The following is a 21,602-nucleotide window of genomic DNA, read 5'->3' as shown; positions in this document are numbered from 1 at the left end:
GAGGTTACGCGAGGAGCTCCTAAAGAAAAAAAAAACCGAGAAATTCTTCGTCTCCAGTGGCTGGAGGCTCGTAATTCTGGGCCACTTAAGCTGCAGCGCTGAACGAGCCCGAGGCGCGTCCTGGATAACAGAAATCGCGGCGCCTCCAGAAGTGGAGCAGCTGAAACAAAAGGCTCCTCTCACAGCTGCGCGCGAAGTCGACCAAAGAAAGAAAAAAAAAAAAAACTTCTCTGCCGCGCGACGGGGCCAAGTTCGCCAGGACAGAGGCGGCTCCTTCTTACGGAATGAATGTCGCGGTTGGGGCCCCCTTTCCCTAACGCCTGGCTTCTCCGCTAGGCGAACGCTCGCCCGGCAAGAGAATGGTTCGCTGAGCATCTAGATGAACTCGCTCAGCAAACGTTCGAAGAAGCGCAATCCCTATAGCAGCCCGCCAGATTGAGTTGTTCAGCGTAGCGATACAACGAAACAAGAAGAAAAAAAGAGTGGGAGAGATGCGCCGCGGACATAGGAAAAGCAGGATTTCTATTTAACTTCATTGTTTAGCACTCACGATATATGAAGCGCGACAATTTAGAGCATGCACGTACATACTTTTATTTCCACCACCTTTAGTGCTGTCACGATGACGTAGTTTTAACAGAACCTTTAGTTGATTTACTATATATTCACTGCCACACGACGCGGGCATAATCAAGTAGAACATTTTTTGTTGGGCTAGCTAGTGCATGCTGGAACGAATAGCGCATACCAGTTGTTAAATACCAAAATTTTCGAGAGCCGTTTCATTCTGCGAGCACTAAGAATCTGATTTTCTTGGCAAAAAAAAAAACACAAAATGCGCCACAGTGTATTCCAAAAAATCACAAATTTTCTTCGACCAAGACCATCGCGCATTTCCAGTACGCTTGTTTACGGAATAGCGCGATGACCAGAGACCGGAACCGTGCACGACACCCTGCCGCGACATTTTGTAGACCTCATTTCGCCTTATTTATTTATTTATTTATTTATTTATTTATTTATTTGCACTGCAATCCCCTGGAGGGATTTTAGCAGGTGGGTACAAAAGACGTAAATATCAGCGTATAACACCAGGCAAACAGTTGGAACAGCCTATCACATTTCACATAGTAGGCAGCAATATAACACAGAGCAAACAAATAACTATCACTTGCGTTTTACAACGTAAGCAAACGTAACACAGCATTACCGATGACACGTCAGTCTCACTTTAAGAAAAAAAAAACAAAGCTAGCACACATGTAAAATTATTTTTTTCTGTTTTTTTTTTCAGACAAGCGGCAAAGGATGTTAAAGACTTGTGACTTAATGTTTATTTAAACTATTCCAATCCTGCAGAGTTCTGGGGGAAAATGAATATTTGAAGCAGTTATTGTGGGTACGGAAGGGAGTTATTGTACGATCATGGCGTTGCCTAGTGGCGTAACCTGAACAAAAATGAAATAAATCTGTCATGTTCTTGCCCTGTCGCCGTTAGCTCGAACTTGAAGTCACTTTCCATGTTGCCACCGTAATAATGCAACCACAGGACACGACGGATGATGAGAAAGAAATAAGTAGGCGGAAAAACATACTTCAAGAAACACCAGCGCCTTCATGCCGAATTCCGCCAGGTCGTTCGATTCACCACTACCTAAGTTCTGGGGAGATATTGCCCACCTATAGAGCGGACATGTCCGCTTTGGCAGAGCGCATTCAAATTCTCGAAAAAACAGGGAGCCGTGACTTCATGGCGCTCTTGACGTCGACGCACCGAACCCACCAGCACATTTCAAGCGTATAAAGAGAAAGAAATATGGATAAAACGTACAGTGATAGGACTGTTAAGCAAACTTGACAAGTCTGAACTTGCGTGAGAACGTGTTGAGATGCCTCGCCGCGGTGGTCTAGTAAGGTACTCGGCTGCTGACCCGCAGGTCGCGGGATCAAATCCCGGCAGCGGCGGCTCCATTTTCGATGGAGGTGAAGAGCCCGTGTGCTCAGACTTGAGTGCACGTAAAAAAAAAAAAAACCGAGGTGGTCGAAATTTCCGGACCCCTCCACTACGGCGTCTCTCATAATCATACGGTGGTTTTGGGACGTTAAACCCCACATATCAACCAATAATGCGTGCGTCAGGCGGGAAGCTGCGTTAAACCTAATTCAAGGGCTAAAGTAATTCGTGCGAGTTCGTGCACGGCCTCCGAGATGTGCGTCCAAAAGCGGATCTCTGGGGGCAACACTCGTTGCGGTCAAACGCATTCCGTCCTTCTCATTTGTGTCGAGAGTTGCGAAAGCTTCGAGACGTCTCAATGAAGTCGCGGTAAAATCACTGGGAACAACGGGCGCGCTGCTCGCCTATAGCTCCAGCCAATCAGTGGAGATAGATAGTCCACAAGACGGGCACATCGAGAAACGATCGCCCCCTGATTGGCCAAAGTAGTCGGCCTAATACGTTGTCGTTGGAGAATATGGCAATGTGGCGCCATCGTTGGAGAACTGGGCTATGATGCAAAACAGGGCTGGGTATTAATTACTGTCAGTGCTATGCTTATCTTGTATCGACAATCCACCATTGACGACATTCCAATCTTAGCGATAACTATACGTGCAACGCCTCTCTGATCAAATCGCGAACAGAAATTTGAGAGAGAGTTTTGAAATAGAGCCATCGCATAATATTTGCCAGGAGTAGTTCTATGGTATTGTAAAGGATAGACCCAAGAATATTCTCTTTTTATTTATTTCAAGTGCACTTGAGACGTTACTTCTGAATACCCCCCCACCCCCGATGTCGCATTATATCTGCGAGTAGTAGTTCTAATAGTGTTTTGAAGGGTAGACCCAAACATTCGGCGTTTTTTGTTTTGTTCCTTTTTAAATGCCAAGTGCACGCGCGAGAAGTTACTCCTGAATGCCAACCCCCCCCCCCCCCCCAAAAAAAAAAAAAAAACTTCTCTTTCCGGGTTCTCAAAATTTTTTGGCGATCGCGAGATCATGCGAGAAGACGACCTTCCCGCGAAGGCACGCAGGGACCGAATTGGACGGCCAGCCTGCAGGTGTCCGCACTTCGTCTCAACACTTTTTTCTTTTTCTTTCTTTTCAGTTGGCCGCTCAACGGCGTAATAGGAGAATCGTGGCGTGTATTTTGGGGCGAAACGGCACCGCAACACGGGGAAACAAACGGGCGACCGCAGTCGCCCGCAATGAATTTCGACGCTCAGCAGGGTCTCCTCTTTCTTTCTTTCTTTTCACGGCCACTTTTTTGGGTCCGCTCTCCGGGCGCCGTTGCTGGCAACAAGGCAACGGCGCGACCAGGAACACGTTGGCCGAGGCGACTGCGTCATGCGCGAGGCGCGTTAACCTTGCGCGTGAAAACAAGGGGGAAAATAAAGCAAGAAAAAAATAGACGAAAGAAGCGCAATACATTCTGATGGCCACCTCCAGCTATGTGCGAAAGCGAGCCGATTTATTTTTGCCGGCGCATCTTCTTCCCTCGCGAAGATGCCAGTCGCGGAGGTTTTTGTCAAAAAGAGAAAAAAAAAAAAGTGAAGCAACGGCAAGAAGAGAGATGCGGGATCGGAGGCGTCTCGAGAAAGCGTTCGCGCGATGCGCGCTGTGGCTTGCCCGACACGTGAGTGCCAGCGTTTCGCTTTCTTCTTCTTCCTCATCGACGATTCGAAGCGCGGAGCTGCTCCAGTAATGATATTGACCCAGCGACGACCGTCGCCGAGGGAGGAGAATGAGCTCCGATCACGAACGCACGCGCTGCACAGCGTCAGCCACCCGCCGATCAATTAGGGCGTTAGTCATCGCTCACGCGCAAGCTCAGCTCGATTCGGCAACATGCACTGGGGGACATGGCGCGTCATGAGCGGGATAGTAGAAGAAAATGCTAAACGCTGATTTTCCCGAAAGCCATCTCCAGCCTTCTTTTTTTTTATATGGCTCTTTCGAAAGGGCTGTACGACACGTGATAACAAGCATCCTAAGTGAATAATAAAAAAACAAGCAATTTGCAGCACTGCTGACTCTAATTACGCGATTCTTTAGATAGAGACTCCTTGATGGCTGCACGAGCCTTGCAACGTACAACTCGTAGACCAGACTTCCATCCCTGACAGGAAAGTACAGCCACAAATCGCTTCTATTTGCTGTCCATTCCATACATGCTTTCACCAAGCTAAGGGCAAGTGGCTCCTCCTAATTCGGACACGTATTCACACAAATCTATAAAGCTAGACAGAGCTGATGATGGACACGTTCTCGAGGCCAGAACGCTTGCGATTATCTTGCATGGCTGGCCGAGGCTATAACCGCGACTTGCATTGATAAAAAAATTACAATCCCTCTTTAGTTGAACCAGAGGAAATAAATGCTAAAGCAATAATACATGTTTAACCGGGTCGAGCGGCATGGGTGTAGCCAATAAGGCGGGCTATACGCTCCTGCATGTCAAGCGCTGACGCACGCCTGTCGCTGCTATACGGGCTTTTTGAAACACCAACTACCGCGTTGCTCAATGATTCCGCGGCTCGCATAAGCAGTCGGCGCAGCGATGTGTCCAGCCGCACAACGCGACACCTGACGGTGCCACGCTCAGATTGTCGCATCACTGCTGCCAAAATGCCTAGGCATGCGCAATCCCGGGACTTGCTTCCGCGGGCTACTTCCCTCTGCAAGCCCAAAACTTCGCAGCTTGCAAAAAAAAAAAAAAACATTTAAAAGAAAGACTCGCGCGCAAAACGATCGTTAAAGACGCCACAAGGCCTCCCTGACGCGCGCCGCGGTGTGGAGGAAACAATGCCCTCTATCGAGCGCTTGGGGCAACGGTTCGTTATGCAAGCCGCGCTCCCAGCCCCCAGGCCGCGCAGGGCTTCATCTTTCGCACGTTCGTCATCGTCTTTGTCATCCCGCGACCGTCGACACGCATCGGCGATTGCCAGCCAGTCGCCCTCCGGGGAATTTCTCGTCTTCCGAGACGAAATAAACACGGGCAAATGAAAACGCGCCAGCGCTGGAAACAATGGCGACGCGAAAAAAACGCTGCGCCTGAGTCAATGCCAACATTATTCCACTGGGAACGCGCCCGCGGTGGGACATACCACGGAGCACCTGCAGCGGTGTACTTTATAGGCGGGATACGGATGCACCGTGTGGTTTATCTAGAGCTTCCTTTCGTCAGCCGACATCACTTTTTGAGTTACGTTAGCAGCACTTTCTCGTGCAGATTTTTTTTTAACTCAACTTCGGTCGTCGCTGAACAGTTACCGAGCACTAATGAGCACTTAACCTCCGAGGCATCGACATTTGATGTTCGCGACAATCGACTGCTCAAGTCTGAGGGAAACAGATTCTGACTGGACCCCAACACTGATTAATCGAGTGACACGCGAAATAAATGGTCATAACTCGAACAGCTCACGCTGACATATACAAAGAAAATAACAACTGTGAACGTAAACGCTGAACTTACATTATACACTGGCGTTGAAAAGAGTCGTAATAACTTTTTAAAAACATCGTAGTAAACTTTTCGCACGTGCGAAAGTGCCTACGGTATAGCACATTCAGGAGAAAAGAGAGTACGACGTACTTTGGTGTGCACAGGTATATTTTTCGAACGTTTTGACTGGCACCAACCATGCTTACTTTAAAATGTAAGTTTGTCCAAGCTTGACCCAAGTGTGTCACAAGCGCGATGTCAAAATAAGAGTGACTAAAGGACGAGCGACTCACCAGCTCATCTTCTCCGGATCGCATAGGAGACCTCTGTTGAGGAAACAGAAAACCATTGTGTAGCGCGACAGTCATCTTTACACCCTTTCCCCCAACAAAAGTTCAGCACGACGACGGACGAGCGTGCAAGAGGTAGAGCATATACGGAACGAAAAACAGACCACATCAGACCATCACATGTAACGAACGATGAACACAATGCAGTACGTCACCACACCACGACTGAGCGGCGATGCAGGTCTCCTATCTCATTCCGTAAATTGTAACCTGCTATCTGTGCAACAAAACATATACCATCTGAAAAGCTCATTCACCGATTCTCGGGGCACAATTTGGGCGTGCCTTCAATGCAAACTATCAGGCCCGCACAAACGCCTGCGATAGTTCAGCGTACTTTTGAGTATCAGCAGCGCGTCTTATACTTGGAAGTGATGTTATACGCTCTTTATTTTATCACTACACTCCCGTTCTCCTAGCTTCCCCTCATTCCAGTTCTGGGTAGCAAACCAGATTTTGCTGACCATGCCTCCCTCCCGCCCTTCCGCTCTCAAGATCCGAACCAATCCGCATGAACGGCGTTCCCCTTGTTACCTTATCAGTGAATCCCCACGTTCACCTCCCTTCCCGTCGTAGTTGCGCAGGATAGCAAACCAGACACTGCAACCTCGTTAAACTCGACTGTATCATTGCCTCATTTGTTGCATTGTTATTCGCACGCCGGCTGGTTCGCTCGATTTCGCCTTTCCGGCATGCACTGCACTCCACGTACAGCTTTTGTCGCGATGCCGGCTTTTCGACTATATAAACGAGGAAAATTCGAGAAAAAAAAAAGCCCCCTCAACAAGAAGCAAGAAATGCGAGACACTGTTTCGCCAAGCACATGCGCCTTGTTCTAGGATAACATATCTGGAGCGCGCCATGGAAGCTCATCGCGAGACACCGCTTCGCGCGTCTCAGCAGATCCAAGAGGCCTGCAGGCGGCGCCCGCTGTCACCTCGTTTCCGAGTACGATCTTCTGAGAGCGCAGCACGTCCACGGCCCTCAAGCGATAGCGCCCCCACACACGCTGCCACACGGTGGCGGCGTCCAGCTGGAGCCACGGGGGCACGCCTGCCCAATGAACACACTGGGCGACCATATATGTATATGCGACGACGGCAACCGCGTCTGCGACGATGGAGGTCCTCAGCCAGAGTGCGCCAGACCGCTTCGCAGTCGCACGCGTCGATGTAGGCAGGGAAACACGAGAGTGGAAGTGTAAACATAGGCGTGCGCCCAGGATCTAGAATACACGCGCTTATGTAAACAAAAGACGCTTCCGCGCCGCAGCTCCCGGGAGATCTGTCCTCTTGCAAGTACGCACATCAGCGCACGATCAACATTTGCGCAGTTTACTTAATGGTTGTACATGCTTGCACGAGATGGGTGGTGATGTGGTCTGCATCTGAGAGCGCTTAAGTGCTGAACTACATAAGGTGTGGAGAATGGTTAACGGCAACTCGGATCAAACTTATAACACAAACACACACACACACACACACACACACACACACACACACACACACACACACACACACACACACACACACACACACACACACACACACACACACACACTGAAAAACCTAATCACGAACAACAAAATTACTATTGTTGTGTTCGTCCAGAATATTTATTTCTTGTATTCTTGCCTCCAACATTTTTCCCTCTATATTATGCAGCTCCGTTAACATGTACATATACCACGAGCTTCACTCGAAAATGCGTGATGTACCGCGGTGCGAATCCCGAACTGTGATCTCCTGCTTGCCAGATCTCCGTTGATGTGATAAGAGAGCTAAAGTGAGAAGGCGACATAATATTTGACACGTTTCATCGTGCCGTCAGGGTCCAATGGCATCACCACTTGTAGCATGCGAACTGGGTCGGCCTCTCCCCCGCGGAGCCAGTCGGCATCTCCGCGGACAGCCGGAGGCGAGGCGCCAACGAAGACGTACAGCTTGCAGGCAGCCTTGGGCGGCCGCCCGCGCTGGCTCAAGATGGGGCAGGCCCCGCAGTGCAGCCCCAAATGCGTAAGCGCTACCGATTCCCCGCTCGGTATTCCCCCGGCCGACTATTTCTTCAATCAAGCCTGCTGGCTTTCCTGTTATCGTGAGTCTACGCATAGACCTCGATTCTGACCCAAAGGCAGTGGGGCCGAGCTTCCGCTGATTTGGAGCAGCCGGCTATTCGTTTCGTCCGCACATTTTTTTTTTTTTAGCGCTGACCCCGCAAGGCCGAGTGTTTTGTTTATTTTAGGCGAGGGTATACGCGATATCTCGGGTGCTGCGTCAGATACAGCGCTGTGCATACCGAGAGGAAGCTTCGATTCGACTGTACCAGGTGAGCAGAGAAAAGCACACCGGCCAAGCTGAGTTAAATTAAGTATGCTGCATTTATTACATGAAGAACGACGCTGAATTCTGGGGAACTGTCCAGGAGAAGTTGGGGTCACCATTATTTTACGAATGCAAATAATCGCACAAGATGCGGTTTTAAGCGGAGTTGCAACTTATACATATCGTATAGTCTTGCAAACAGTACATAATTTCTGTTTAGTGAACGCAAGGCTGTACGTTCGCAACGTGCTGCGCGCTGCGTTTAAGCGTTTAATGTTGCGTTCTACAACATTAGTTTACCGTGCGCAACGTCTGAAACGTGTACAGCGCCTGAGCGTCAACCAAAGAGGTTATACTCTTCCTTGGCGTCAACAGGCCTGCCTTTGAGTAGAGTTACTGTATATGCTACCTCAGTAACTGTACCTTTGAATCACGCCATCTCGTGGAGGAGCAACTCGGAAGTTGTAATAATTGGCGACGCAACACAAAAGTCAGGGCATGAGACAAGGCGATATTTTCCGAAGACGAGTAGTGGTTTGAGGTGTTGGGGCTAAGTGAGCTAGCAGCATGAGAGAAGAGACAATCTGCTGCTGCCAATTAAAGATTTATTATTTGCTACAGGCATTAGGGAGATTTAGAATTACGTTTGCAGGCGCTGTGGGCGTTGCAGACACCATGTGAGGTGTAGAATAACGTTTGCCCCTCCTAGGGAACAACCTAGGTACTTTAGCTGCCCCGCAAACTCAAATGCACGGAAACTACACGTACCCTCGACACCAGCTTTTGCAGGCCGCATACGGGGGCCGCACACGCCGCGCTCTATTTCGGATTTTCTGCGGGCGGGCCGCGAACGCAAACGGCGGCTCGCGTACGACGCATGCGCAGTGGCAGCGACTACACCGCAAGGGCTCGCGGTGCGCTTTTGTAAAACTCCCTATTTTCTGAGATCACGAGACAAGAGAAAACAACAACAAACTGGGATTGCTCAACGCTAAATACAAATGCCCCCATTGGCGGCGGCGTCACCACGTGTCATTCTTCCCGTCGCGATAGCCGCTTTCACAATGATGTGAGCACCGTGTGCAAGAAAAATACCCCGAGCCTCGTAGACACGGAGGTGCATTCCCCATGCACGCTAAATGCATGACCAGAACTAACCTTTACTTTCTAACACTTGGAATGCTTTTGCAGGCGATCATTCGGACGTTTTTCCGGTTAGACACACGCAACAACCACCGCAAGGGATCACTCACAACGCCCCGTATATACACAACCCACAAACCCGTCACGGCGCTTCACGTCACCGTCGGATTCCTGCTTTTTCGTAAATGAGGTGTCCGGTCGTCCAACGTTGCGTTCGAGCTTATAGCCGCGATCCCAATCCACTGCACCTGTTCGCCTATTAGCTTCAGGTTAGTTCAAAATGCGCCGAAATTCACACGGACAACGTTAGCTGCCACGACCACCGTATATAGTGCTCTCAGTCGCAGCCATCTTGCCTATTTTGGTCTCGGCAGTTCGTGATCTTGCGAGAGCCGTCGATAAGGTACGCAACGGCCATAGCGGGTGCAACATAAGCGCCGAGATGCGCGCATCCCCTGTGTGCGCAAACGCACGCATCTCTCTTTAGGTTCAGCGCATGCGCACTCTTGCTTCCTCTCGCGCATTGCGTGGGCTATGTGCCGTTGCGCGCGCCAAACTAAAACTCTCTAGTATCTAACAGAGTATGCAGTGTTACGGCAATTGAAGTACGATACGTACTTTAAACGATACTGTGTGTGTGTGTGTGTGTGTGTGTGTGTGTGTGTGTGTGTGTGTGTGTGTGTGTGTGTGTGTGTGTGTGTGTGTGTACTTTATGCGCACTTCACAGCTAGAATTTATGCTTATTTGTGTTATACGGCTTGAGATTGCGAGCCTATTGTTAGTTTTTTTTTTAAACTCGGGGTCTTTATTCATGTTTGCAAAAACTGCGAAGATATAAATTTTTAATTAAGTTATGGGAAACAGCTTTTAGCAGGCACGAATGAGATTTTCGTTTCTTTCCTGGAAAGAAGAAGTTCATTTACGGGATGTTCAATCAGGCTTAGCTTGTTCTGAGGAGAAAAGCGCGCTGAGGGCGACAAACGTAACAGAGCTGCACACACAAGCCACAGTGGGTCTGCATCTCTCCTACGCGTGTCATAGCCCACGCGTCTTTAACTTAACAACTATACAGTTCATCGCATTCGGTCAAGTGTTACTGCATAATGAGAGCACAACTACTGAACTAAAAGCTCTCTCTGGAGCACACGTTATGATTTCCTGTTATCGAACACGCACAAGTCGCGGATTCGATCTTGACAGGCTGCGACGTCCGCATGTTAGGCACGTTTCAGCGCCATCTAACGTTCAGTTCCTTAAAACGTTTGCCGTTTTCTGGGAATACTGTACGCTGTGTGAGACAACGTGCAACAGGAACGTCGGACGCATTTTGAGCACCGCCGAGAAGGTTACGTTCGTCTCGTCACTGACGTATGACTTGAAGTGCATTGGCGACACGAGCACATGTGCATTTTTTTTTCTTTCCCAGCCGTCTTCTCCCCGACAAGGTCGTGTCATTGGACAATGGGTGCTGTCACACGTCTCCTGAAACGGAGCCAACGGAGTGCGAGAGAACTGCTTAAACGGAGATCGCCTTCGCGACGGCAGAAGCGGCGCGAGGTGGCCTAATTAGCGCGGGTCGCGCTGCGCAGCCTTGGCTCCGGCGAGCAATTGGTCGCAGCCGGCCGTGCCGCGGGCCATCTCGCCGCACCATCTGCGTCCGACATGCGCCACGCGCTCGAGGAGGCCCTCCGCGGAGTCGGGCGAAGACGCTCTTCGTCGGCGACATCGTCGGGCTCCTCCCCTCTCAGCGACTCCGGAGGCCCCTCGGCAGCAGCCCGCTCGACGCGATGTGTTGCAGATGCTCGCACGAGCGCTGTTGTAAATACGGCCTCGGGCAGCAACCGACGTGGCGCATGCGACATGTGTCCTTATTTATAGACGACGCCACACGAGGCTCATTGGACCGGTTGAAAAAAAAACTGCGGAGCACACCACTGGTTGACCCACATTCCGCGGCCCTATAGGAGAGACGAAAAGCCGGAAAGTGATTGCGGGCGACAGAAAAGAGCCCCGAGCTGCCTCCGACGCTCTGGAGTGGAACTCGCCGGACTATAGAAATAGCGGGCGCGTTGAAAGGGATCCCACCGTGGTGTCGGCGAGCGTCCTTTTTCACAGCCGATTGTTTTTTGCTCCGAAAGGAAACGACGAGCTCGGAGAGAAAACGGGCTGCCGAAGACAATAGGCCAAGTGCCTGACCACGCGTGGCGCGTGTGTGTGTACACAGAACGATACTTGGTAAGAGCAGGCCGCCCGTGTGGAAAAGAGAGACGGGCGCGCGAGGGAAACACCCAAGAAGATGGCCAGCGCGCCGCCTTTCTTCACTGGAAAACAATACGGAACAAAGGACTACGCTAGTAAAACCGATTAACCGCGTTAACAAAAAAAAAAGAGGGGGTAAGGAATAAGAGAGGCAGAATGTCCTTAAAGCTCACATTCATCATAACGTCAAGCGTTCTGGGTTAGCAAATAGTGCCGTGTAAAGAACAGAGCAACTGAGGAGAGAAAGGGGACGCTTTTTTTCGGCCAATAAGTGCCTCTGCGTATAGGGATTCAGACGAAACGCTAACGTGGCACCTGCTCAACTGAAAAAGCCGCACCGGCGGGCGCTCCAGCGACGCCAGCGACAATCAGCGACGCCAAGACGAGCCTGGCGATAGCTTTCACTGCGGTGCATGCGCACGGTAGCAGAACAACCACCGAGGTTCACCGCCGTTCACGGATTCTCTTCGTGAAACGTTTTCTTTCAGTGGCTCCGTAAAAAAATACCAGCGTAGCCACCAAGCGCACTACTTCCATTCAGCATATTTATTACACCTTTTTTTTTTTTAGAGGCGCAAAGGGACATCCGGCGCACCAATTTCACTCCCTCCGACGCATTTCTCGACACCGCCGCTAGCAGCAGCCGTGCAGGCGGATCAACTGGCCTGGAATTCGAACGGACAGCCATAATGCCTGTAATTTTCTCGTCTCCACCCAACGCACTCTCTCGCACCTCTCTGCGCAAAACCCGGCGCCGCACTCTCTTCTCCGGCTTTCGACGCGCGGTGCACTCCGGCCGCGGCAGCGATGTTGCCCGGTCCGGCACGCGACGAGCACGAAGTTCGTGTGGCGTCGATAGGGTCACTCCGGCGGCGGAGCCCTCGCGCTGCCGTATACGACCCCCTTCCTGCCACTCGGCGGCGAAGGCCGAGCCGGCAACGAGAGGAGCCGCATTCCTGGCAAAAAGTGCGATCTCCCTGAGCCTGGCCGCTTCGAGCGGCGGCGCCTGCGAGAAGGGGCGCCCGGCACGCAACGAGCCGCCGTTTGGCGTCCGCCGCCGCTGGTGTGTACACGCTCGGCAGCGATAAATCTATTGCCTCCCCCAAAATGATGACGCCGCCGAACAATGGGTTTGACACCGAGGCGGCGGCTCTGCATTCATTCGAGCGATCCGAAGGCGACGATGCGGGGCCCTGCTCTTTTGGGGCCGAAGTGTTCCGACGCAGGTAAACGCGGGGATCGAAAGTAAGAAAATGTGCCCTTCTCCCCTGGAATTCCCGCCCATATCCGTGACAAGATTGCCACGCTGCTAAGTTACACGAAGACAATAGGACGTTAGCCGCCCGAGCAGTTCAGACATTCCCGGTCGTTAGGGCTGACGCGCATAAGGGTGCCTCGAGGATCGCATAACAAATGAACGCGATTAAAGTGTCGTTACGTGACCGGGGAGGAAACAAAGAAGAAAGCGGCAGCCTTCGACGGAAGGAGAAATGTCCAAGACAAGGAAATGCAATTTTGAGGACTCGAAATGGAAACGATGGGGGTGAGAGAGAAAGTGCCACTGTATTTACTTACTTCAGCATTGTTCCGGAATTCATAGTATCTCAGCAGGACAGCCGTGACTTGACACAAAGAAAGCGCAGTGTTCTCGGCTTCCGGTCGTCGCCAAACACAATGTCTGCTGGCAATTCATGATAAGTAGTCGTGATTCCTTTCTTTTCAAATCAGTGTAGTCACCGAAACAATAAGGGCCATAAACAATGAGTTAACGCTGTTCGGCCTGGCGTACGAGGGCCCTTTGTTCGCGCTCAAAAACCAGTAGCGAATGAGATTATATCGTACGGACTAATTTTCTCAAACACGGAAAGAGATCAAAGTTTATCACACCCTCGAAAGAAACTAAAATAAACGTACCAATAAGACTCGTTTACCAGTCTCGAATGGAAAGAACTTTCGCCGAAGGTGTAAAGCACAACTTATGTTGAATTCCAATGGCGGAGTGGGTGCAGCCGACCGACTCCGCGAGCGAGCACTCGACTCTGGCGTAGAGCAAATCCTCCAAATCCGCCATCGGAACACAACCCGCCCTGCTGGAGCAAGGCGGAAGCTGCTGCGTTACCCAGGATACCTTGCGCGTGGTCTCTTCCGCTGTCTGTTTACCACGTGGCTTACCAGCATCGCCGCATCGTTCGTTTGCTTGTTCAGCGCTATTCACCTGTGTGAAATGGATACCACGCCAAGCGTGCAGCAGCTATTGTCCACGATGTCTGCGATGGTGACCACACAGTATGCGGAGCAACATGGTAAGTGTCTCCTCAATTTCAACACTGTGCTGTAATTGTAAGTTGAATGCAACACACGTGTTGGGTGGAGCGATTGTCTGCACGCGCTATGTTCATGTTGCAACGTTGCTCTACTGCTGATGCGATCATGTCACTGAAACGCATCGCATGCGTCATACCGTTGTTCGTTTGCCTGTGTCCGTAGAGAACGAAAACCTTCACCGCATTGATTGCACAAACACCGCTGTAAATATACAGCAAAAAGTAAACGTGCGCGTGACGCCGCTGTTCTTGCACGGAACGGCGTCATTAGTAAGAAGCGACTTCCTATCACTTTAGAATGTAGCCACACGAATAGAAACGAACCGCGTTGGTGACAAGCGTGTTTGGTATAAGGGCAATTGGACCGATCGTCCAAAACAATTGTTTTCTGCCCCCTACTCCGCTCCCGCGGCGAATCTCCCGATTTCAGAAGTCTCTAGGTTGGCAGGTACGCATTTGCGGCGAGATACCTCCAAAGTAACCCCCAGGAAATTTTAGCTGCAGAGGTAGCAGCGTGTGTGCATGTTCTGCTATCTAATGGGTTGGCAATATTACCAAGTTCGGGACATTGAGCACATCCAAATTAGGAATCGGTCTCAGTCCGCAGAAATTACGTTGCTTTTCCTGGAGTGTCACTGCCTGTTTCAGGCCTGAAAGATCCTGCTTCATTTTGATGAACAGTCAGCTGATCAGAAACTCTGTGCATCATGATGAGAGTGTGTAATTCAATCAAGAATGTGCACAATGTGTTGAGCTATTGTTGAAGAACTTGCATGCCACCATGTATGCTTACGTGAAATTGTTATTCCAAATTTTGTGTCGTGATGAGATAGCATAGCAAACATAGAGTTACTGTTTTGTGAAGCTGTGTTAGGAAGCCTCACATGGTTAGCTTAAGTGCATACATAGTTGCATGAAATTCACATGGTGCTTCAATGTACAGCAATTTGTGTCACAGAACACAAATCGGTCGTTATGTCGCTTCATGTATACCAGCTGTATGAATAACAATGCATTTGGTTTTTCTATTCACAGTGCCAGAACACAGCCAAATGAGCGAGCAACGCAGTGAGTCCATTTATTTATTTATTTAGAGAAAACTGCAGGCCCATTTAGAGGCCCTAGCAGGAGAGGATACAAATGCATTCAAGTAATGAATTATACATGATATATACAGTTAGATCAGTGCAAAGAACACCAAGCACTGTAACGACAAAAATCAAAGTAGAAAAATCGATATCAAGACAAACTAAAACAGGTTGGTGCTTATATATGCCTATAAGCTCTACATTAATACCAACACAGCAGAATACCACAACTCTCTAACAACTGTGTCGGGTGACGTGCAACTGGTAACGTCTGTACAAATGTCTCAAGCACTTTTTTTTTTCAGGTACAGGCTGTGAGTGGACGGCGGGAGAAACAAAGCTGTTGCTCGAGTACTACCAGCAGTATTTTTCCCAAATAGGGCCGATGAAGAAATTTAAAAATAAAAAGGCAATGTTTGCCAAAATAGCGGCCGACATTACAGAGGCTGTCGGGGTCCCTAAAACAGGTGACCAGTGCTGCAGCCGCTACAAAACAGTCATGCGACGAAAAAGAAGCGCTGCAGCACATAACAGCAAATCGGGGAACTCTCCTTGCGACGTTCCTTTTGAAGATGACATTGCCAAAATACGCTGGCTAGATGACAGCCTTCAGCCAGAAGAGCTCAGGGACAGCTCTGGAATAGTCTCCATAAAAAGACCACCCAGACAAGCGTCGACGAGCCAAGCATCGGGGAGCCAGGAGCTGACAAGCCAAGGTTCAACTAGCCAGGAGTCTACCAGCACAACGAAGGAGCCTGAGCCCAAAAAGCCGAAACCCTCGGCTTCTAGATTACTGGAAATGAATCACTTCTTTGATGAAATGAGGAAAATTCAGGAAGAAAAAGAAAAAAAACGAACTGAACGCGAGAATGAAAGAAGGAAGCGTCATCAAGAGAGGCAAGAGCAGAAGGAGCGCATTCGGCAAGAAAAAGCAAAACAGCACGAAGAAAAAATGAAGCTTATGAGCCGCTTTCTTGGCCTAGACAATGAATAATTTCAGTGGCCGAAAATACTATTAGCTAGTTGAAATAAAATGTGCAGTGCAAAACATGTGTTTGTGTATATAAAGGGGGCTGCGCATTGGTGCACACACACAGCCTCCAAACTACTGTGGGGAACTAAAGGGCCAGTTCAGACAAAACAGAGAATTATGGTGTTATTTCCCACAATCACTTTGCAGGAGCTTGATCAATACCTTTGCACGCTTAATTTCGCCAAGCTTGTGCAAAGCTCGCTCCTCATCAGTTTTATCACTATGGTTATCTGTGCAGTTCTCCCACTAAATAGCATTGGGTGCTCCATCATCATCATTATCATCATCTGGCTCTTCATCACCGTAATCGATGCACAAGTTATGAAGGATACAGCAGCTTATAATAAACTTATTGAGCCAGTGGATAGTGTGCAACTCCAGGTACATGAGCTGCCTGAAGCGCTTCTTGAGTGTGCTGAATGCATTTTCAATGAGCACTCGTGTGCCTGAAAACTTAAAATTGAAGCTTTTTTGTTGCTTATTCATTGCACCGTAATCCCTGTATGGTGTCAACAGGTACTCCCGCAGCGGATATGCTGCGTCCCCTAATATATGATAACGGCCCTGACATACTGAAGCTATGTTCTTTGAAAGAGGCGATAAGCTAAACACATGAGAATCATGCATTTGGCTGGAGGTTCCAGTGAACGCATCGAGGAAGCGCCTCTTGTGGTCACAGACGGCTTGCAGCGTTAGTGAAAGGTAATGGTGCCTGTTGCAGTATGTGGAGGCAACCTTGTTGGCTGGGCACTGTATCTTGACATACGATCCATCTATACAGCCAATAACAGCAGGCATTCCAGACACCTGCAAGCAAGTTGTACTCTTCTAATGAGTGATATCATCCATGCCTGAGCAAGAAATGAGCATTTGCGAGGAGTTTTAACAGGAAATACTGGTGATCAAGCCCATTAACTCACAATCACAGCATACGCTTCATGACTCAGCACAATATATTTTATGGTAAAGATTCAAAATGCAAACCAAATTCAACTTTAAGAACTATTTAAGATAACATACATTGCTGTCCACACCATATACTACACGTTTTCTTGCTATCCACCTCTCTTTTTACAATGGTAAAATGGGAGAGAAAACAAAACAAAGCCTGCATATGTTTTTTCCTAAATGGAGTTGAAGCACGTAATTGCAATTTAATTCTTAAATTTAAAACCAAACCTCATCCATATTGTATCGTACATCTGAACAGAAATGACAAAGCATGCAGCATCATCCGCATGCAAGGAATCGACTGTGACTGCAGGAGAGACATAAGTTGAATGTTTCGAACACAACTGGATGAAGCTCGGTATTATCATCACGACCTATTACATTTTTCTTAAAGTCCCACCTCAGCGTAAAATTGAGCTTAAAATAACCCACAATAAAATGTGCACTCGTGTTTGTGATATGATCAACATAGCTTGGCCGGCCAATATTATTGGTCCTCACAATAAATAAAATCAAAGCAAACCTTCTCAAAACTGCTAGTGAGGTTCTCCAAGTCTGCGGGAAACTTGATCACCGATGGTCCCAGCGTCATCAGGAACTGTGCTACTCTCTGAAGAACTCTGTACACGGTGCTTTCTGACATGTCGAAACGGCTTGCCACGTCTCGCATGCAGGTTTTGTTGGCCGCGTACCTGCGCAGGGGGATTACAGGTACCCGAAAGAAAAAAAAAACAGCTTCAGATCACACTGCACTGTAAGCAACAGGCTCATAGTCAAATGCGTTCTTGTGCAGGCATCGTACAAAGAAAAAGAAAGGGGGGGGGGTGAAGGTGGGGAGGTGTAACTAACCAGATAAATGTCAAGACATGCGTTTCCGCCGATTTCGCTTGAACTCTTCCGTGTGTGCTCGAAGGGCACATTGTCGAGACAGCAAACTCCGCGACCAACTTTTCGGCCACAGGTCGAGCCAGCCTAAAGTGCCTCCGGAACTGCTCAAGAAAAGAAACAAACGAAAACACCACAACGTGTTAAACCTTGAGCATAATGCTTTCCTTCTTTTTTTCTATTTCTTTACCTCGTGATCCGAGTACTGCCGAACGACGTCCTCGATGAAACCGACGACTTTGGGCCTCTCCGCGGGAATGCGGAACAACTTGTTGAATTCCCGCTCGTAAGCGCAAGCTTTAGCGTCGCTGTCACTGTCCGACGAATCACTCGTGTCAGTACTTGAGCTTTCCGACTCAGAGCTGTCGCTATCGAGTAGCAGAAGCATTGCCGCGCGCTTTGCCGAGGTAGCCGAGCCGTCCATGCCGTCCGCCATTATCAACACAACTCGCGCCGCGCCAGCTGCGCCCCCAAGCAGGCAAACGTGTTAAAGGAAATGCGTCACGCTGAGTTCCGGTCCACTCCACCGATTTCGGCGGAGCAGTTTTTCCTGCTCCACGGAGGGACTCCCGCTCTGAATCCACTCCGGCTCTCTCATTGGAACATTTGACTCTCGCTCTCACTCTGGCATTGGAACACACTTGCTCTGAAAGGAGCAGAAAAACTTGCTCCGACTCCGCCATTGGAATTCAACATTAGAAAGTAAGAACACAGTCGCAGTAGCGTTTGCACTTGCATCATGTCACAGTAGCGTGTCTGTCCAATGTATACCTCCAGAAAAGGAACGAGGCCAATATGTGACGTGGGACGCATGTTCGATAACTCGCCAAGGGTGCGACGGGGGTGGGTGATGAAAGGGCGTACGCTCCAATTATTCGCACGGTATACACGCCAGCTACAGGATGCACTTGAGAGGAAGACAGCCACGGGCTAACGGCTGAAGCAGAGTGCGGCCGACGGCTTGGTCACGCGTTCTTTTTGTCGTCTCTCCTGGAGAGGGCGCACTGAAAACAAATCTCAGCGGGGAGGGTGGGGGGGGGGGGCTCTCGAAACAATGGCCCTAGGACATCTCGACGCACGGTGGCCAGGCGCAACCAAGAGGCGCCGTCTGCGGTCCACCGTCGCGAGCAGAAAGCACGTTCGACCGTGGCTGCCTGTTGCGCTAGAACCGGTCGGAAGGGCTAGACACACGGCCCGATGGCCTTGCAAGGACCCCCGCAATGTCGCGCGGTAACACGGACAGCGAAGGGAAGCAGCTGGATAATAAGTGGCTCAAAAAGAAAGAAACGCAAGGAATGAGCCGAGAGATTTCGGGCGCGATCCGGGAGGGTTACTTGCGCGTCGCTTTTTATCTGGCCACTGCGGCGCGCTCGTTCTCACGGCCGGCTGGGCAGAACGACTGCATGTAATCCTGTAAGCGGTACTGGCCTCGGAATAAGAGACATAAAGGAGTCCAACCACGACGAGCTTTGGACGGTGGACGGAGTGGTGGAACGGCCAATGAGTGGAAAAGATCGCAGCCCGCTACTGAAAGGCACACTGCGACCTTTACGCACGGAGATGGGTTTGAAGTATCAATAAACAAATAAACAGCGCGCGTAATTTTCTCACATAAAATAAATGATAAAAATTACTGCATATCCACGGAGTGAATGACCATCAGTGGGGCGAAGCTTCGGAGGGTTTTATCGGTAAACCGTGAATACTCTATCCATCCGGCCATCCGGCCATGCGTCCGTCCGTACATCCGCCCGTCCGCACCTGCTGAGTGAGTCAGTCATAGAACTATAGGCGGTCACGTACCAAGAGAGAAATGCATGTACAGACCCGCGGCTTAAGGAGCTTCGCCACTAAAAAGAAGTGAGAAAGACAAAGGAGGGTGTCTGCATGCCTGGCCTGAAAGGGGCCTGATTTTTAAATTTTCGTTAAATATTTGTTTTTTTTCTTGATTGTCACGCTCCGTTAAAATTCATGAGTCATGACCATGCACATTTCACGGGGAACTTGAATAACCGGAATTTATACACACTAAACAAAAATGACCTGAAATAACCTCAAAAACTGGGTAAACCATTTGTCCTCTAGCGCACTACCTTTCCTGGGTTTTTTTTACCACCTACTACCGAGGTAAAAATTTACTCTCGTGCTAACTGAGTTTTTGAACGTAGGGAAAGTAGTGAATATTTACCCCAGTGAGGTTTTCAGCGAGTATAGAGAGAGTAAATTTTTACTACGTTCACAAGGTTTTTGAGGTGATTACCGGGAGTTATTTCTGGTGGTAAAAAAAAATAAAAATTGACGGGTGCAATCGGCCAGAGATGACAAATTTATTGAATAGCAGAACTGATTGAATTTATTGAACGGCAGAATTGGTGACACATAGATTCACATACACACAAACACGCACGCACAACAAATGCAGAATAATACACCACTAGAACAGACTGCACGCGTTGCTCAACTACACTTCGACAATCCGGTATATATATAGGCACGACTTTTTGACCGGCCAAGTAGTACCGGTAGGAGAGCTCTTTTTTTCCATCGATTAACAACAACGCTTAAAGGTGCAAGCGTAAGCTTCAGGTGGGCTGCAGGGCACTAAATGTCACACCGACCTTTTATTATAAATCTACACGATCTCACCTTTTTGATTATCCAATAATTGCTTGGCACACCGGGCTCTTTGCCCCACGCGTGTTAGCACTGCTGATGCACAAGTCCATAAAATATACCTAATTACACACAAACCATGGTAGCTCAGTGATTTTAATTGAGCGACGGTGCACAAACACAGTAGCAGCACGTATTCATCACAACGGGCGTAGAGGAGCGGTGCACGCCTGCACTCAAGCTTCTTACCGACGGCGTTTTAGGCCTTTTCGAGGAGCACTGCTATCCGATGAAACACAGCTGGCAATCACAGAACACATTTCCTGTGCGAATTTCGTCGTCATTTCAGACACAAATGAACGCGTGACCACTATCTTGCGGAGACGGGCGGTGTATGCATACTTCCAACGAAAGACCACCATCCGGGCAGGTCCGGGTTTTCTTCGTGCTCACCGGCCGCTACTTGTTGGTTCAGTCTGCCTCTTATTGGCTTCGTGCTACATGTTTGAGAACAGTTGGTGCATGACGTGGGCAATTCGGGCAGCACTTTACTCGTGCAGACATCGCCTACTGTGGAACAAAATATATGCGATGCTTCTTTCACCTGCCCCGGCGACACACTCCCACTGGTCACTGGTGGCCGCGGCTCGGTGCCGACGACAGAGTGAAGCATTTTGCTTATTGCTGCTCCAGCAGGCAAGCACGGACGACGACACCAGATTGATTTTGTTACCACTGGCAGATGTGGAGATATCCGCGACGTGCAGGTTCGGAGGCGCTCGGAAGAGCACGGTCGCTCGATGATGTAGGAAACACGTGAGATCCATCAGCCCAACCAGACACACAGATACCGAGCTTCTTGCACTGTCTGTCTCCAAAGCCACCGCCGAGCAAAAGCAACTATTTGCGAAAATATGCAGGACAACTTTCCACAGCAGGTTTTCTTTCTTTTTTTCTCTTTTGAGAGGCCCCCCCCCCCCCCCTCCGTCTTTTTCTTTTTTTTCTTTCAAAGAATGCTGTTCTCGCTTGTTGTGCTTATGCTGCCCCCAGTTCCAGTAAAAGTGCGCTGACTCGAAGTCAGTCCAGAGGCACGGCGATGCAAAAAAAAAAAAACAAAAAAAACATCTGTGGGCTTCGCGTACCTTCAGTATTCGCTGAGAGCGTCACAAGGGGGGGTATGGGGCAAAAG

At 49.4% G+C, this 21,602-nt stretch overlaps 2 protein-coding genes across 3 annotated transcripts in view; one reads left to right on the top strand and one right to left on the bottom strand.

Moving 5' to 3' along the window:
* rau (RA domain-containing protein rau) overlaps window positions 1-21,602 on the bottom strand; it is a 92,643-nt gene that overhangs the window by 34,634 nt on the left and 36,407 nt on the right. The window contains exon 2 of one of the 2 annotated variants that reach the window (XM_037427148.2): window positions 5,740-5,772. The exons of the other annotated variant lie outside the window; for it this stretch is intronic. Coding sequence (XP_037283045.1) covers window positions 5,740-5,772 — 33 coding nt within the window. The remainder of the gene's footprint in view (window positions 1-5,739; window positions 5,773-21,602) is intronic. 2 annotated transcript variants of the gene reach the window in all.
* Window positions 13,204-15,954, top strand: LOC142775256 (uncharacterized). Its single transcript, XM_075876602.1, has 3 exons — window positions 13,204-13,822; window positions 14,879-14,911; window positions 15,237-15,954. The coding sequence occupies exons 1-3, from the start codon at window positions 13,498-13,500 to the stop codon at window positions 15,923-15,925; spliced, it is 1,047 nt and encodes a 348-aa protein (XP_075732717.1). The 5' UTR covers window positions 13,204-13,497; the 3' UTR covers window positions 15,926-15,954.

This window comes from Rhipicephalus microplus, chromosome X, assembly GCF_043290135.1.
Source record: "Rhipicephalus microplus isolate Deutch F79 chromosome X, USDA_Rmic, whole genome shotgun sequence".
NCBI classification, from domain to species: domain Eukaryota; kingdom Metazoa; phylum Arthropoda; class Arachnida; order Ixodida; family Ixodidae; genus Rhipicephalus; species Rhipicephalus microplus.
This window is presented reverse-complemented; position numbering and strand designations above follow the sequence as displayed.

Excerpts from the sequence above, each read along its gene's own strand:
- LOC142775256 (XM_075876602.1), top strand. The coding sequence starts at position 13,498 with ATGTTGAATTCCAATGGCGGAGTGGGTGCAGCCGACCGACTCCGCGAG. Across the intron at positions 13,823-14,878 it reads ACAGTATGCGGAGCAACATG|TGCCAGAACACAGCCAAATG; the intron begins GTAAGTGTCTCC and ends TTCTATTCACAG. Across the intron at positions 14,912-15,236 it reads CCAAATGAGCGAGCAACGCA|GTACAGGCTGTGAGTGGACG; the intron begins GTGAGTCCATTT and ends TTTTTTTTTCAG.